At 42.3% G+C, this 19,363-nt stretch overlaps 1 protein-coding gene across 2 annotated transcripts in view; it reads right to left on the reverse strand.

Moving 5' to 3' along the window:
* The window catches only part of ACBD6 (acyl-CoA binding domain containing 6), an 80,407-nt gene that overhangs the window by 29,597 nt on the left and 31,447 nt on the right, over positions 1–19,363 (reverse strand). For both annotated transcript variants that reach the window (XM_021545838.4, XM_085586720.1), the window contains exons 5-6: positions 16,088–16,193; positions 9,633–9,722 (exon numbers count right to left, since the gene is read on the reverse strand). In XM_021545838.4, the coding sequence (XP_021401513.1) occupies positions 9,633–9,722; positions 16,088–16,193 (196 nt within the window). The remainder of the gene's footprint in view (positions 1–9,632; positions 9,723–16,087; positions 16,194–19,363) is intronic.

Below are 19,363 nucleotides of genomic sequence, written 5' to 3' on the forward strand. Positions count from 1 at the left end.
GGCATACAAGGAAAGATTTTGAAAAATTGTTCATCCAAGAGCATCATTCAAGACCTGCCAATACTAATTTCTCTGAGTTTGATTACCTCATTTACTTCTTTTTATTTCTATTCATTAATTGAGTTTTATCCCCCATTACTTCAGCTCCCCAAATGTGCCCTTCCTATAAAGGAACCAGATACACGCTTCGCTGTTACAAAGTTTTATTACTGCAGCTCATCAAAAGTATAGTTAGCAGGAATGGAATAGTCATTAAGCATTTAATAATCTAATAGTGCTCAAAAAAAAATATAATTGGGGAGGGGGAAGCAAGGGAGAGGGACAAGTCAGGCCTGTCTGTTGCCATAAAGTGTGCACTGAGGGCTGGCTAGTGGACAAACCCAAGAAGGTAACATCCAACACTGGAGAGAATGCATATATCCATCAGGATATTTTCTGACAGCACAATAATGCCTTTGGAACAAGCCTACAACTGGTTGAATACCAAAGGAATTTGATTGGCAAGGGAAAGTTTCTGAACTAGTGAGTCGGGGCCTGATAGCTGCATTATCCTTATTACTTCCCTTTCCCTATAAAAGCAATTACACATCCAGGGATGTCAGGCTGCCCAGGCCTGCCCTGAAATGGATTGTCTCAGGCAGCCATGTCACGGCCACACTCCAGAGTCACTGACCCATAAACAAACACCTATTTGTCATGCTCATTTTAATGTTTAATTGGCTGGAACAGCAGAAATGGATTTAGATGATGGAAGCTCAACAGTTCTTCCAATGCTGGTACCCAGCCTGCAGACAGGCACCTCCTAGCCTGAGAATGAACACCGTGCACAGTCTCAACACACCTTGTGGAACTTCAGGCCTTTGCTTTGTAACAAACTTCTATTCCAGCCAAGCTGAGCATTGCTAAAACAGGAGGGAAGACTCATTGCAATACAGAATGTCTAAGGTGGGACAGTCCATTGGTGTGTTAAATAAACTAGAAGATCACTCCAAGGTAAAATTTACTTGTTTTGTTACAAAAGGGTGCAACTGAGTAGTTTTTCTGTGACAGGTAGAGAGAAGATGGCACCAGCCCTTGCTACTCACCAAGACTTCTGCTGTCCCACACAAGTGAGGATGCTTGCTCACATGGATTTCCAAAAGCCTCTGGACACATTCTCTCACCAAAGACTATTAAATGATGCTATCATGATGCTTGAGAAGTGATTAAAAAACTAGAGCTTGAATAGGAGTAAACAACCAGCTTGCACAATTGTTGGTGAGAGCTGGAGCCTCTGAGGGATCTGTACAAGGGCCTGGGTTATTCAGCCCACAGAAGGGAACAGGGAAAGCAGGCTGGGAGTGAATTATCCAAGTCCTTTAAACCAAAAGCTATCTGTAAAATGCTACAAAAGGATCTAAATGTGACAGGGTGAAAAGCCTGCAGATGAAATTCAACTCTAAAAAACCACCAAGTAATGCACATATGGAATAACAATCTACAGTCTAAATCCAGAGCAATGGGCTCTGAACTAGCTATTACTACCAGTGCAGAGACAGATAATGAGTTATTACAGACAGCTCTGTAACACCAGCTCAGCATTCAACAGTAGATAATAAAAAACAAACAACAATGAGACATTGGGGGGGGGAAAAAGGAAATAAGAAAACATCACTATATTGCTTCATTACATTTCATATTGCACTTACAGCTTGGGCACTGGGAGAAATGCTGCTCCCTTCATCTGAGAGCAGTAAGGATGAACTAGAAATGACCCAAAGAATGGCAAGTGGCAGAGTTACTGAGCAGCTTCCAAATGGGGTAGGATTAAACAGATAAAACTCCTCAGACTGAAAAAGAAGTGATCAAGGGGAATCAAGGAGACCAATAAAGTCAAAAGCAGGACAGAGAAGGTAACTGGGGGAACAATTACTCTTTCTCATTACACAAGAAAAATAGGCTCTCATATGAAATGATCATGGCAAGAGCAAAGCAATGCACAGTTAAACTACAGGACTCCCACTATCATAAAATTTGGGAATTCAAAGAGGGATAAAAGAAATTTATCAAAGAAAAATCCAGAAGTGCAAAAATAGTAACAGTAGGTCAGGAAGCCTCCAAGCCTTGGATTCTGAGAGAATATATGAAATTACCACTGTTTGCTTACCCTACTCTGTCTCCTAAGCATTAGTTCTTCCCTGCCACCAGAGACACAACTCTGAGCTAGAAAAGTCTCCTGCACTGACACTGGATGCAAACACTGACATAGATGCAAAAGTAACATGTAAAAGTTGAGAAACAGGAACCTACTAAATTAACTTTCCCATTTTCAGTGCTGGTCTGCCACTTACAAACCATGGAGCTATAATAATAAAAAATCTTACTTAAAATCTAGCCAAAATAAGGTTAAAGAGTTACTGACCCAATATCTAAAGCATTAGAACAACCTTATTTAGCAAAACTTAAAAGTACTTTGTGCTGAATACTGCAAATTTGAGATGCCCCAATGATTTACCTAGAATTGTTTTTTTTTGTTGTTGTTGTTTTTTGTTCTGTATGGGTTTGTTGGTTTTGATTTTTAGAGCAAACCAGAAGAAACAACTGCCGACAACAGATGAATACAAAATTCCATTTGAAAGTAAAGCCTTGAGGCTTTTTTCAAATTGAGACGTCCTCAGGGAGAAGGTGAGTGGCAGAACTTCTTCAAAACAGGGAAAGCTTTTCCAAGAGGCTGATGGTAAAAGATGTTCTAGGAACAATCTCTCCTGAGCAAAGGGTAGCTGATGGCTTGGTTGTTCCTCTGGCAGGGAAGAGTGGCACCAAAGCCATAGGAAATGAAGCAAGGCTGGAGACCATTCCTAAGGTGATTAGAGACCATTCCTGGGGTGATTAGAGACCATTCCTGGGGTGATTCGTTCACCTGAAGAACCAGCTCGGCTGCCAGTGGTATCCTGTTTGTGCTGTTAAGCAAACACCTTAATGAGGGGCTAAAGCATTTCCAACAATGACCTCAGGAATTACAGGTGTTTTAACACATGCTGATTTCAAAGATGACCCTGGGACCAAGGGCCATGGGGCCACCCCATGTCCTCGAAGGGAGGCATTCAAGGTAAAGGCTCTTTCCTGCCTCTGCAGGGACACATGAACACAGTGGGGAGTAAGATGCCTGTTTCTCCTCCTCGGTGCCACCTGCACTGACCTCAAAGCTCAGTACTGCTGCTGGCTTCTGTCTACTGCAAGCATGACAGGGAGTGCTCCACAATAGAGCTGTGGTGTCAGGCATGGAATCAAGCAGAAGGCTCCCTGAGCTAAAACTGTGTGCCTTCTGCCAGACTGCATTCCTGGCCATGGAAATGCCTCCCTCTGCACAGCACAGCCCGCAGTACAAGGCCCACAAGCCACTAAAATGTGCCACTGTCCTCGGTCCTGGCTTTTTAAAGCCTGCCTTTTGATTACCCCAAAAGCAGACTTTCAGGGCAAAGCAGCAGAGACCACTGCGAGTTTTTTCAGGGCCAGCTCTTGGATTTCACTTTTCAAACGCTGGTTTTGCAGGACACAGGAGCTTGCAGCAGTTCCTGGCTGGTGAGCTGCTTTGCAGGCAGTGCTGCACATGGGCTGCCAGCGCAAGGGTGCCAACTGCTCTGCTGCACCAGCCATGAAACAATGATTCATCTGTCTACAGGGAGCAGAAGATACAAAGACTGGACGTGTCAAGCTGGAAGATAGGAAGAAACAATGCTAAAAAGTCCAGCCTGGACTAGCAGAAGGAAACATCTCATCAGCTGTACAACTGATGGTTAGTGTTGATGAGGCCTGAGGTGGGTCCAGAAGCTAAGGAGCAAACCAGGGATAAATCTCTGCCTTTCCCAGCATATATTTAGAGTGAAAATATTTTGCAAATGTTTCTGCTGAAAGGGACTTTTCTCCCAGTAGGTAAAAACAGCATCTGCTGAGTGGTGACCATTTAACATTCAACCTGCTGCCAATCTACATTCTACAGAGAGACCCGTAGGAGAGACATGGAGCTGTGCCACCTGTAATAACTGTGTGACTGGCACCATGTCAATGCTTTAATGTAGAAAGCTACCCTCTGTCACTAAGCAGATCTCTCCTTTCTTTTGCCTAATGGCTTTCACACCCACTGGCAGCAGTGTCAAAACTGAAGGGGTACGTGGCTGCAGAGTCTTCAGAGATTTGCTTAACAAACCTGACCATGGAAATACTGAGACAGGGATGGGGGGGTGGTTAAGGTAAGAAGAACACTAATGTGTTTAATAAATCTGCTCTCATTGGTTTGCTTTTCATCTCTGTTTAGTGTCCCCATGCATTTAGCACTGTAGCTCCCTCCCACAGCAGTACCTGTGACATCCTTTGCTTGCTGTGAGAATATCTGTGCTGAAGCCTCTGCTGCAGTATCAGGTCCAGGACAGGACCTCTCCTGCCTTTATGAGCCAGGCTTTTAGTACATTTAGGGAGAAATTGATCCTAGGGACATTAACTGCAAGGGCATGAGGCTGTTGTGTTCCTATTTAATCTCAGCCAGGTTTAGAGAATGGTCATAACAGCAGAGGACTTTGGCAGCTGGCACCCTACTCACCAGTGTGTTTGCATCCCCCATCTCACTGGGGAGGGGGAAAGAAGTGTAGATGGAGCCTGGTCCTTGGTCACAACAGTCAAAACATCCACATCAACTTCTCCATCTCCCTACAGGCACAGGATCATGAGGGCATGACTAATGCTTGGTGCAGGAGGCAGGGAAGGGATGCATATTTGCTGAAACCAGCTTAATTTTAAAATATCTACATGCCTCCAACACAGGACCCTTGCTGTGAAATCCAAATGAAGAAGGATGAAAAGAAAAAAAAGCAGGCATGCAAGCAGGCCTGACTATTCCTTGCTTCTTTTTACCCTCTACAGACACAAGCCTTTTAGGAGTCAGGCAGGAAAATAGAAAACTCACACAAACACACAAAACCAGCAGACCACCAATCTTAGCAATCTTCGACATATCCATAATTTTGACTTAATTTTTAGCTAATGGTGGAAATTAGTCTTTGGATAGTTGATAAAAATCAACCTGTCTCTGCTGGGTTAGTACCATGATCTGTGGCCCAGCAACTACTTCTAGTACAATTGATTTTCCTTTTTGGCAACCAATAGGTCAGTCAATAATAATGTTGTTTGAAAAGGATTGAGTCATGAGGGAGATGAACCCTCCCTGCCATTTATTATGTTTGTATTGTCTTCATTTGAAAAGGTTTTTTCTTTTTTTTATCCCCAGTTAGTGAAGGTATTACAAGGGGATGGCTGCTCCATGTTCCATGTCTCCAGGAACACTCTTATCACCAGTGTAAGGATGCAAATAGAGGAGGGAAGCTGGGAACTGGGAGAAAGACAGCCTGGGGAGGCAACCATGTTACTCTAAGTCCCTTAAAAAAAAAAAAAGTAAAAAAACCCCAATCTAACTCAAAATATGCTGACAAGCACCACCTCAGTGCATAAATATGACTAAGCAGCCTTACATGAATTGGTACAAGATACAAATCCAACATTGGTACCAAAAATCAACCAATGCTCTCTGCAGACAGCACAGACACCAGATGCTTTTCACTGAAATTACTACTATATAGAAATGAATAAAATGAACCCCACATAGACAGATTTCTTAACCTGATGATTTTCAGCTTTGGTCTCAAGTTTCCTCCTCAAACACCTGAAGGGTCCACAAGTGACTACTGAGAGCTTGCTGACCAGTGGTTTAAAGTCTTAGTGCACTGATCTGCACTTTACCAGGGAAATAAAAAGTCAGGAAATAAAAACTGAAGATCAGTTACAGCTTTTTTCATCCTTTTAGTCAGAATTACAGAAAAAATTCAGCATAGAAAACAACCACCATAACATTGATAATTGCACAATAATGCAGTTTAAAATCATAAAATATTTAAATATGGTTTAAATTCAGCTACTCTAACTCATAGATATGTACACAGCCCTTAATTATCCTGTGTGTCAAGTGATACAGTTCCCTTTACAACTCACAATATATTTATATTAAGACTTCCTCACATGGCCAGACAGGCTTGAAAAGTTTACCAGAGTAAGCTGAGCTGCTGAGCACCACTCCCACATAGTTCCCCATATACTCCCAAGGTGATGCCATGAACAGTCTCCTGGATTATTATTTTGGAGTACGGAGTACCCACAATAGAAACAAAATGCAGTCACAGGAAGTCCAGGAGGAAAGTGTGTGGTTTATGTCCCCCAGATACACTAAAGGAGCTCCTCTGAAAGCTGCTCGAGTAGCACCTCATGTCCAGAAGGTGCTCTCCCCACAGAGGAAAGGGGTTTTCTTTTGTTGCTCATCCTCTGCAAGGAAAATGTCTGTCTTCTTATGTTTTAAAGCTAGAAATGGATATTATAATTGTGTTGCTGAGCCCCTTCATTACTCTTATGTTACCACTGTCTTATGCTTAGAATCTTTTACCTTAACATGATGTTACCAACTGTTACGTTGCTGCTTTAGGCAAGCAGCTCCAGTGAAGGAGGCTGTTCTCAGACTGAGCCCCAAGCTCTGGGTATTTCCAGCAGAGCTCCGAAACACCATCCCACCACCCACTTTGACATGGCCCCTGGCACTGGAGATTTAGGTAATTCAATTACACAAATGCCCCTTCTCAACAAAGCAGAGCAGCCTGTTGCCTTTCTGCATCCCCTAGCCCATGGTAATTGCTTTAGCACCTCTTTTCAAATGTGCTATTAGAGCTAATTATGAACTAGCAGAGAATTCAGTGGCTACAGCTTTTCAGTGACCACCCCTTGGAAACTGCAGCACCACTGCTGAAACAAAAAAGCACAGGCACTGGATCACTGCAGTCCAGGGGCATGAGGTTATTCCCAGAATTAAAGTGGGTTTGAGCATGCTACAAGAATGAGCAGAGCCAGGAGAACACTCTTCCTGCTCCCAAAGCTATTTATCAGCAAAGAGCAATAGGTTGACTCTTGCAGACCTTTTTGATCCAGACACTACAGTACTTTGACAACAGACAGTATGAAGGTAACTAAAATAAGGCAGCAAAAATGTATTAAGGCACATCTGCAGGCACAGTGAACAGTAAGACTTGCTCCAGGTCACTCAGCAGAGCACCACTGTCACTGCCTGCTTAGAGCAGCTAAATCCTTTAGCACACTGCAAAATGGAAGAACATTTAATAAAAAGGTAATGGAAGACAGCATAAATCTGTCATGCTGTTTGACTAAATTTTTAGAAGCATACTAAAACACAGGCAATTAAAAAAAAATTGGTCTGTAGCATTCCTCTCCCTCATAATCCCGAATTCATTCTTTCTCTCTCCTGCTGTCTGAATGACAGTGCTGCTGCAAAACTGAACTAGACAGAAGAATTCCTGACGACCTGGAGAGGCACGTGGGATTATGGGGGCTGCTTGGACAGAGGTGTGAAGGAAATCTCTGCTGGGAGCACATCACTCTGGAAAAACAGCATCACCCATTCACCAGATATCCCCTCAGACTGAACCCACTGTTCTTTACAGCCTACACATTAACTGATAGTGCCTTTGGTAATGTGTTATAGCAGGTACTGGTGTTTATGGCCTGTTAGGAAGCCAGAGTTCTCCCTCTCCCTTTTTCTTCTGGTTGTTCTAAAAATTTCTCCTGCTTTGGATGTGAATTCTTCCAGGGTAAAGGTCAAAATTGAAAAAAAAAGAAAAAAAGAAAAAAAAAGGAGAGAAATAAATATTAGGTCACAAAGTCTTGAAATGTTATTGCAATTTATATATGGCTGAGAATAAAAATATGTCTGCTTTCTCTGGGAACACACCTATGTGCAAGTAGAGACCTTTACAAAAAATTCTCCTTTATTACCTTGGTGGGGAAAACATATCAAAGATTGATTTTTCTTTTTATGACTATTATTAACCTTTTGTTACTGGCCAAAAATAATCTGGTTAGAAAATGTGCAATGCATCAAAAAGAAAAGAGAAGAATTTAACAGCAAATTAATACTCAGGGGAAAAAAATGCAATGATTCTCTCTTTTGCTTTTTCTTCTAAGAGTCAGACTTCACCTCCAATGGAATGAGACAAGTGTCAAAGAGAAGAGATGATTCAGAGAGAGCCCAGAACCATCTTCCAGGCTGTCAGGGTGAAGGAAATGGGCAGGAGCCTGATTCCACGCCTTCCCAATTTCAATGAAAAGTTGTTCCTGTCTGTATCCAGCACAGCAATCACTAGCTCTGACTGAAAGGAGATAGACAGGATATGGATTTTTATGCCCATTTGCACTGGCTTCACTCTACCCCTCTTCTGTGTAAGGAAAAACTCCTGTTAAATCCATTACAGCTGAAACCCTGGAGACCTAAGCACAAACATACATCAGGCATTGCAGAGTTGTGCTTCCTCATTCCCATCCCACCAGAAATTCTGCCCAGGAAGAGGAAGACAGACTTTTTTACCACAATTGGATGTGTGTGTAAATACCAACACAGCTATCTGTAGCTTGTGAACACTACAGCTCTGCCTACAAGCCTTCAGAGTGCAGCTCTGCTTCACGTCCACCTCTTACAAATTACCCAGGAATCTACTGAAGGCTGCTCAGATCTCACTGAGATCTGAGCTCAATGTTCAATGATTCATCAGCAAAGGTGTATTGATGTCCAAACTGGGAAGGAGAGAGGAGCCAAAAAATACCGTGATAGTCAATCATAATTTGACAGAAATATTTTGGACAATTATATCTGAATACAATCACACTTACACAGGCTAGCCCTTAATTACAACAAGCTGGCAGAACTGGGAGTGTTGACTCAGGAGCACAGGCAGAATGGTTGGCTGGAAGAAACTATTAGCAAAGTGGTTGCTGAACCAGTTTAGGTCAAAACCTGGTCTATTCAGATAGCCTAAAACTGGTGCTAGCTAAGCCATTTGGGCTGCAAACCTCAGTGGCTCAAAATCCTGTCATTCTTCTCAGGTGACCTTTTTTGTATGTTCTTATAAGAGAATCCCAGAATGGTTTGGGTTGAAAAGGACATTAGATATCTAGTTCCAAACCCCTGCTATGGGCAGCAACACCTTCCACTAGATTAGGCTCCTCCAAGATCTGTCCAAATTGGCCTTGAACACTTACAGGGAGGGGGAAGCCACAGCTTCTCTGGGTAACCCCAGGGCCTCCCCACCCTCACAGGGAAGATTTTTTTTCCTAATATCTAATATAAACCTAATCTCTTTCAGTTTAAGTCGTTTCCCCTTGTCCTGTCACTCCATGATCTTGTAAACAGTCTCTCTCTGTCTTTCTTGTAGATATTGGAAGGCTGCAATTAGGTCACCCTGAAGCCTTCTCTTTTCCAAGCTGAACAATCCCAGTTCTCTCAGCCTCATAGGAGAGGTGCTCCATCCCTCTAATCAACTTTGTGGCCTCCTCTGGACTTGCTCCAACAGGTCCATGTCCTTCCTGTGCTGGGGCCCCAGAGCTGGATACAGCATTGCAGGTGGGGTCTCACCAGAATGGAGCAGCTTTTCTGTGATAAATACCCCAAGAGAACTTGCTGTGGAGTTTGGGAAGAATTCAGTTTCATGGAAACATTTGGTCAGGAGGCTGTGTAACACATCAATCCAATTTACCTCTGTTCTCCCTCTTACCTGGATGTTCACATCAGCAGCATTCTGTAACAGAACTGAAACCAGCTCCTTGTGTCCTCTGTCACACGCCCAGTGGAGCAGAGCCCGGCCCTGAAACAGCCAGGAAAAAATTAACAAAGCCAAGCAAAAAAAAAAAAAAAAAAAAAAAAAAAAAAAAAAAAAAAAAAAAAATCCCATGGGAAATCAGTCTTGCCATTAAGTAATAAGCACCAATACCAAAATTAACACAGACTTAAAAAAAATCACAAAAAAATCACATAATACTAGTATGTCACTTACTATTACTGGTGATTTGGACTTCCACAATAACGCTGGAAATATCAAAAGTGACACGTTCAATGTTTCATTAATTTAGCACTACACCCACAAGCCAGCTAAAAATTTAGAGGGGAAAAGCAGCGAAGCATGAAACACAGGAGCCAGCACATTATTTGTTTTCCTATATAGATTTAGGAGTTTGGCACCTCTGACTTTTCTGGGAGCAATGACTTACACAGCAAGGGCAGGATATTCAGTGCTGTCTAAGTCACCTGGATGCCAAGTCCCCAAAAGCTCATTCTTCTGGCAGGTCTGAAGCACTCAAGCCATGGGTCATGCCTCTGCTGGAAGAGAAGATTAAAACTGGATGTCTGGGCAGGAACCCCTGACTATACTGTTCTGGGCAGGCTGCTGCATCCATACCTCCAGCACCTCCCAAACCTTCAGAGTTTGCTTCCCATCCCCTTTCTACAGGTGTCTGCCATCATGGGATGGATGTAATGGAAGTTCAGATCTTCCTGCATGCCCAAGGGCATGGGAGGTAGCTTAGGATCCCTGAGAAAGATAACTCAAAGTAGTTTGAGATGGCAAACAAAGAAGAAAACCATCTATGTACACTTTGCAAATTAGCCTTAATGTTCTACCAGCTTCTCCTGCTTTAGGACAGCACACAGCACACTTTTAAGGGATTTCTTGGAAATCACCCTACAGATGACCAGGAATCACCTTCCTCAAGCTGTGACACCATCAGACTGACCTGTGTTTTTCAATATGCCAAGGAAAACAGTCACAGACCCTGACAAAAGAAATCATTTAAATTAGCCCATGCCTAGCTATAAATCTCTTGACAAAGCAGAGGGGAACAAGGTGAGCCACTCATTTATCTGCTAATGGGAACTGTGAGCCAAATTTCCTGGCCACAGTGCCAGAAAGCAGGAGGGGCAGAAGACACCTGTGACCAAAGCTCACACTGCTTCTGCTGGATATTCCTCAGCGGAGGTAGAGAATGATTTTAAATCAGGAAATTCACACTTTTGACCCAGTGACTAATTAATTTGTAACATGTAATTTTAATGTTACACTGATTAACCTTGCATTAGAATGAATTTTCTGACAGTGACTTTCCATGGAAGCACTAATGACATCCACAGGCCATTTAATGATTTATATTCTTGCACTCAACACCCCTATCAAAGTCTACAAGGGGGGAAAAAGTACAACTTAAAACAATTGGTAAATATGGAGTGATCTTTAATTCACATTTAGCATCCTTAACTCATCTCTGGACTGGTAATTACTTAAGACTTAGGATTTCAGTTGGACAAATACCAACTTTTTTCAAGCCATAGATGTTTATCTCAAAATGAAGAGGCACATCTGAAATATGCACAACAGCAAGAAATACTTCAGTGTCTTGATATATGTGTAGAGGGATAATATCACAATTATTCAAATGTATTTATTACAATTACATGATAAAATAAAGACATTTTATCCTTTATATCAAAATTCATGCTACAGATTAGGGGCTTGCATTGGTCTCTGGACAAGGAGAATATTATTTCATTGGTGCTGTACTTGTCTGAGACCAATAAAGGAAAACCAAAAGTTAGTTGTGACAGCTCAGGGGTACCAGAGCACTGTGCAACTGGTCCTGCACATGACACGGGCAGGCTGGTTGTGCTACACATGGTGCCTACTGAACAAGACAAAACCCTGAGCCTGATCATCCACAGTCATTAAAGATCTCCTTGTGCTATTTGCAGGAGTATGGATTTCAAGTCTTGGGCCAATTCCACTTTGGGTAATTACACTCTGCTTACCTATATATTTTCTCCACAACTCTAAATGGATACAATATTTTCTAATTAGTGCCTCAAATGGCTCTGCATTGTAACTGTGCACTATTAAACAGCTGACACGTTCCACCCAAGAAATGTCTGCAGCATGCTACGCCCTCGACACGGGGTGCAAGGGGCTTTGGAGACCACCTGTGCAAGAGCACAACAGGAGATGTGGAAGGAAAAACACCTCCAGAAGAATCTCAACCCACTTATTGCATAACAAAAAGCATTACTACAAATTTGGTATTTAAAATGTTTGGACTTGATGATCTTAGAGGTCTTTTTCAACCTTAATGGCTCTATGGAAACTAGATAATATTCACAACTATTTGTAGAATATCAGAATAACAGTCAACAGCTCTAACTAACATACTTAGGCAGCTATACAGCTACAAAATCCACTTGTTTCCCATGTCTTTCTTAAAATAAACTTCAGTGATAAGTCAAGCTAAATTGAACATACAGTCCCAGTCTTTGTTTAGCAGGGATATCACCTCTGCACACTGAAAAACTCTTCAGTCTGCCCAGCTGTTGCTTTATATCAGCATACAGCATGTGTTTGTGTGTTTAAATAATGTGGCAGAAATCTTAAGGGCCACAGATTGAGCTTTCCCAAAACAATTCCCACATGACTATTTCATTAAGCAGTGAGAGACTCAAAGCAACATGAATAATTTCATGTAGGAAAGCGCTGCAGCAGTGAGATCTTGGCTAGATGCAGTCAAACATCAAGGTATTCCCTCCCTGCAATTCAAACACAACAGTTGTTGCAGAGCTCACTTGGGAGGATGCATTTCCCCCCCTCCTTGAAGCACAAAAAAAAAAAAAAAAAGCATAAAAATAGCCCCAGTGCACTAACCCTGCCTCTTAAATCTTCTGTGCTTTGCTTGGCTAACTGCTGCCTGCTTGGCCAGCTCCTGCAGCAGTTTCTCAAGCCAACAGCACATCAATTCTGCTCAGCTCCAAGTCACAGGGTGTTCACAAACAAAGCACAGGACAGGGATTTGTCTCCCATACACTGAGTCGGCAGACAAATGGATGGGAATGATTTTCACATCAATTAGCCTGAGCAGAGAAAGGGGAGAACAAAGCCAAACCGAATGGATCTGCTACAGTATAAAACTACACTTCCAGGCACGTTGTTTGCAGCTATAATGGCTGGGTAGCAATGAGCCACTCTACCTTGTGGCAAGTGCTCTATGAGCAGTAATTAAGAAAAGACAGATATCTACAGAATGGCTGCATCCCCCTGTGACAGCAGAAACAGTGAATGGAAGGGTTGCTGTTACAATTACACAGGTAAACTTGACTTGGAAGTCAATCACTTTCAGAGCTCTGAAATGTTTGGTGAAGCTTTTGTAATGGGAGAAAGCCTATAAATCCAGAAGTATGTGACCCTTCTTCAAATATATTTTCCCCTTGTCCTTTCCTTGGCAAGCTGGCACCAGTTTGGCACTTGCTGTCTCAAAAGCACAAGGATCAGGGACTAAGTGAGCATCCTATCAGATGCCTTTCATTAAAGTTTTTGGCAAGGGCTTAAACATTGCACACAGGTAACATGTTTGTTTACTGTGATTTAACCAACAATTAAAAAAAATTATGTAGCTACAACCTCCACATACCTCGGCACAAATTACAAAAGCAACTCATCTCTGCCTTTGAGCAGCTGCTGGTTTGTTAGAAGGTGAAGAAATACTATTTTCAAAAAGGCAGCAAGTGAGCCACACTCCCAGGATGTGCCTGGGGTGACTTCACAGCCACAGTCCATTTCTTATTCCATTACTCCTGCTGACATACACAAGGAAAACAGGTTGTTTTAATCTGTGCTACTTCTTATAAGTGAGTGCAAGTGATTCTGTTCAACTCTGTTGAACCCTAGATACAGTAAATGGAGGCTTGTACATGATTACTGTCATTAGGTTCTTTGTTTAATTCTAAATTGAAGTTTACTATATCCAAACTGTTAGCAGTATGCTGGCTTGAATGCTGCACATGAAGAGGTTTACTTCTTCTGGGGAGAAGGAAGCTTTGGAAGTTTCCCAGTGCATCTATCTAAACCCCAGGGTCTTCTCCTCCTGCCCTTTCTGAAATCCTTTTAATTTGACTAAGTTGGCTTATCCACACTTTACGTTTTTATTCTTGATTTCCTTTCTCCTTTCACAGACTTCTTCCAGGTTTGCACAACATGGGGGATACAATTAGATGGAGTACTACCATACCACAGAAAAATAAAATCTAAACACCCTACAACCCCAGCCAAGTCTTTATTGTCTAAGAAAAGGCTGAGCTGAGTGTCTTTGCAGCTTAGCATGAGCCTATTTGTTGCTTCAGTAGATTTTGTTTCATAAGAAATTAACTCTTTGTATGTACCCTGCTGGCATTTTCAATTTATGGGTAGTTAAATTGAAGGATTGATAGTGTGAATTATCTCCAGAAGCCAGGTGAGGCAGCTTTTGGATTTGGCAGGATGTATTTACACAGCAACACTTAAATAGTTAATAAAAATGACAAGATTGTGCTTGTGTACACTTCACAAAAGGCTCAGTCTGGGTCATCTCGAGTCTAAAATGGGTTTTAAAACTTCAATCAACCTGCATGACACTGGAAAAGAAGTTACTTCCCAGACTGGGAAGAACCTGTTTGGATACCAAACAAGACCAGCAATGTTTTCAGTTCCATAATATATAATGAAACAACAATTTCTTTCAGATTCTTCCTTTTGATACACTTTTTTTTTTTTTTTTGGTTGCTGAGCATTTGTTGGGGTAAACCAAAATTGTTGAAGCTGGGAGAATTTAGTCTCAGTGGGAATCCTCTCACAAGTCCTTCACAGGTAGGCAGACTTTTTGGCTCCTGCCTGTGCTGAATCAATCCCATACTCTGCAACAGCAATCTGCTAATATCCATCAGTTAGAAACAGGACTTTTTTTTACATCAGGGACTCATGGATCACTCCCAAAGAGAATGTAATCTGGTAGTTTTTTACATAGTTTAGATACTTCAGCTTCCACAAAATATTTTTTGAAAACAAGCATATTTGAACAGAACAAACACATTACTTGAACAGAAAGGAAAAACCAAGCTTCTAAATGCTGCTAATTACAAAGAGTATCTTGCCAGTGGAAACAAAGCAATGCTAACATGCATTTATTGTAAGCATGTGATCCTAAAAATGAGCTTTTATTAATTAACAGACTCCAGCTGCATTTTCTGTGGGACTGCCCTGGACATCTCCTCCTGTAACCTGTGATCAGCAGGAGGAGGATGGAGCTCAGGAACAGTGCTGTTGCAGTGACTGTATGGCACATGACAGTTTCAGTTCATTGAATTTATGATGTGAAATTCCAATCCTGATTGTGAACATCCTCCCTCCTCTCCTCTGAAAATTAATTCACATGAACTCCTGATTAATAATAAAAGGCCCTGCCATCAGCATTCAGAGCCCCAGCCGGGGCTGTCATGGCTCAGAGGGCAGAAATCTGCTTAGAGCTACAGGAGAACCCAACTGAATTTGTGGCGTCTCAGTCTATGAATGTCTAAGCACTTCATCTGTTCACCAAAACACAACGTGCTGGAAGGAGCTGTGCTCAGGCTGGACCAGGGACAGGGCTAGGTGGCACTGTGCAAGCAGGGAAGCCAAGGTGACAAACCTGGTACAGCCACAACTCCTGAAGGTTCAACAGGAAACTGCCCCCACCAGGTGTGTACTCTTATGAAAAAAAGGATTAAGCCAATTCACAGTTTTAGACTGTTTTTTTTCTTGGGGTTTCTGGCAATGCCTGTATTACCTCCCTGTGGTGGATTGGTGTTTTGAGTTTGATAAGTAGAGAAAAACTGGACAATGTCACTGTTTCCGGGAAGCTGGAAAGACAGTGTCACTCATTTCCCCTCTGTCTGAGAATGATGAAAACCTGTGGTATGTGAGAAATTCTCCTTCAACCTGAAGGTTCATAGGTCAAAAAAGCTGTTTCACTCACTTCCTACTTCTGTTCAACCACACTTAGTGTATAAAGTGGGGAAAGAGAGGTATTCAGAAGATCTTACTCTTAAGATCAGGTATTCAGATGATCTTACTCTTATACTCAATACTAGTGGCTGCTGGTATTGCTGAAAATAACATGGAAACTAAGTTTGTGATCTGACATGCTACAGCCCCACAGTTGGACATCCACACTATCAGAAATCCAGTGGAAAGTTGTTTCCAAATAGATTACCCTGTCTCAATGACCAAGTATTTGTCCAACTGTTGCAGTACCTTGTTACAATTTCATCTATGGAATTTTAAAAAGGAGTAGCAGTGAATTAATACACAAAACAGATAAAAGATTGATGGTCCTTATCTTTTCTCCATACCTCCTCATCTGTGACATTCACATCCACTTTTTTTGATTGAATGGCTTTGGTTACATAGTCAATGTTGTTTTCTCTGCAGTAATCAAAAATGTTCTTGTCCTCTTCCCTATTCAGGAAACAAAAGCAAAAGAGGCACCATGTTACTACACAACACAAAGGCCACACACACATTATATGCTCTAACCTTGTTACAGACATTTCAGTGCTGTCATTGGATCAAAACAGCCATCTAGTATTGCACGTGCAGAATAATGTACTTTTTCCCCACCTCCCTCAATTTAAGAAACAGAAGATCCTGCTTCCTAGAAAAACAAAGGTTGTTTTTAACATATTATGCCCAGACAAGTGTCAGTTTATTCCTGTGAGATGGCACAAGAAATGTATGAAGTTAGCTAGAAAAATCCTTGTTCAAGTTTTGGTATAAATGACTGCAATCCCACAGAAGATAAAAGGCTGAAGCTGCTGTTCTTGTAAGAGCCACTCTAGGTCACAACAAAGTCCCATCCAATGCCATCCACCCTGGACAGAGGCCACTAACGTGGCTTGGAGAAAACAGGAGGAACAACAGCAGACCTTCAAAACAATCTGTCCCTAAACACACGTTGGATCCTGGATACAACACCAGTAGGGGCTTGCTTAGAACTGCTTGAAGGAAGAAAGATCAAATGATGGTGTCACAGGTGCTTGAGTCACACCTACAGTTCCTCTTAACAGCTGTACTCTAGCTTCAGACACAGTAAAACTTCCATCCTTACCTGCCAAACAAACAGCACCTCTAAAGAATTTAAGACCCTTCGCAGATTCTTACAAGAATAATACCTTTAGGCCTAACTACAGTGATGTCACTGTGCTGCTAGCAGGGAATAATGAAAAAAGGCCATTGGTTTTCCAGAAGCAAGCCAAAAAGCCCACATAATCCTCTCTCTTTCTGGTTTCTAGATGAAAACCATGGTTCAAATTAGCCCATCAGCATTGCTATGGGACTTGGCAGCTTCACAAGAGTTAAGCACAGAGCTGTTGCCTCACATGACATCCCCAGTTTTCAATCACCTTAACTAAAGAGTTTATGGATGCTCAGCAGAACTCAGACTGACAGCCTCAGTTACCCAGAGAAAAGGAAGCTTGCTGGACCTGGTCAGACCCAGTAAGGAGGTCAGTCTGCTGTGGGCAGGAGAAATTCAACAGGGAAATTTAAGGACTGATCCCCTGCTGCTAAAAAGCAACAGCATTTCTGTTCACCTGCATTGCTCTTTAACTTGCAGGCTGAAGAACGCCAGGAAGGAAAAGTAAAATCTAGGTAACATTTGCATTTCTGAGCAATGGGTTACAAACAAAAAGTGACAGTCTTCAACCTGCAGTCCCCCAAAAATGAAATGCCAGCAAGGCCATGTCCTCTGCAGAGCACCATGACCCAACTTTGACTTTGATTTTTATTGTTACGCATCTGGCTTGCTGAGTTACAGCCTGATTCTTCAGGCCTCAAGCATCTGTGTCTTGCCATGGTGCCAGAAAAAGGTGGGAAAAAGCACTGATACTTGCTCCAGTGGCAGATCACTGCTTTCTCCAAAGAATTTACTTTCTCTGCTCTCCCTCTCACCTTGCTCCCTCAGTAGCACTGCTCTCCAGCACATCACCACTACTCTTTGTACAGAGGCAGTCCCTGCAAAGACACCTGGGCTGCACCTTTCTAGTGAAGAGCTGGGAGCCACAGAGGATTCCACACTGTGTTTAGGCCTAAGGACATTACAGGAGGCTCCCAGTTTCTTGACCAACTCATTTGTTGGAGGTCTTGCCCGCTCGTTACACATAAGCTCCTGGGAAACAGATCACTGAATTCTTTAAATGCAATTACCTTGAATTCCAGGAAAAAAAAGAATCTCACAGCAGGATTAGAAAAAGCAGAATCTTATACTGCTCGAGATGGAGCTTGACAGACTCATGATGGAGGTCACAAGACATGCCTGCCCCTGCTAACAAGGGCTGATGTGATATGCTGGGAAGCCCCTCCAGTCCTACCTTGTTAGTCCAACCTCTCCAGCACAGCCCTGGCAGCCTTTTGGGAGAAGCTGCTTTTCAAACAATGCTGTACAGGAATTTGGTTCCCCACTGCACAGCCACACCTCCCTCATTTATTACAGATCACACTTCCTTCCATAACACCACAGCAAACCCCAGTGCCTTCTCACTAGGGAGGCCCACAACCATCCCCAGCTACTCCTGGGTGATTTTCCATGACACAATCATGAGCCCCAGGCTGTGCCCTTCCCTCCCTGGCAGTGATGCCACCTGGTCATTCCACATGCTGCAGAGCCCTGGCAGAGCTCACAGGGCAGCACCAGAGGTATCAGCAGGGATGTGGCAGCCATAAAGCACCTGACTGTGCTCCACAGGGAGTACGTGTAGGGTCTGTGCCAGCAGAGAGGGAACAGCAACCCTGACCTACCACAACCAGCCCATTTTCCCACCACAGCCTCCAGACAGGACTTCTAAAGTCTTTCCTGAGGATATTATTGTCTGTAAGGGGAAAATGACCTGACACAGCTATTTGGATACGATTTAGTTTTCTGGAATAACCAACTCTGCAAATCTCTATATATCCCCATTCCAAAAAACCACTTTTCTTTCAGAAGTCTCCACAATGGAATTAATCCAGAATACTAATTTCCCCACCTGAAGATAGGTTTCGGGAAATTTTGTTCTTCTACTCTGCATTTATTTCTCAATCTTTAAACCATTCCTTTGCTCCTGATGCCCTCCTGAAAAAAAAATTAAGCATATATTATATCCAATTTTTCTATAAATATTAATGAAGAGAAACAAGCCCTTTCTGGTCACAATGAGAACATTTTACCTACAAATGAAGTAATCATATGAAGCTGCACTCCAGACATTTAAAAAAATCTGATACAGCTAAAACAAGAAGGGAAACTGAGGAAAGAGCTTAAAGGAGTTAATCCCAGATTTTTCGAGGGACCAATATTAGAGAAGACATTCTTCTTGCAGGTGTGAATGGAATAACAATAAGTTACTGTTATGTGCTGACTTTGCATTGAAAACCATACAGTACAAATAAGAAACAGAGCTTGGAAACTTGGCAACACGTTTTTTTCCCTTTCTTTATGTGTATGTGTATATAATAATACCTCCACTGTAGCAGGAAAAGAAAAAGGATGCAATGATTTTATCAGCCTGTTCCTAAGCAGGAATTTGTACTCTTCATAAAACTGGTAGGAGACAGCAGCAAGGCCCAGAAAGTGGTAGAAACAGGCAAAAATC

The sequence above is a fragment of the Lonchura striata genome, chromosome 8 (assembly GCF_050655825.1).
Source record: "Lonchura striata isolate lonStrDom1 chromosome 8, ASM5065582v1, whole genome shotgun sequence".
In the NCBI taxonomy this organism is placed as follows: domain Eukaryota; kingdom Metazoa; phylum Chordata; class Aves; order Passeriformes; family Estrildidae; genus Lonchura; species Lonchura striata.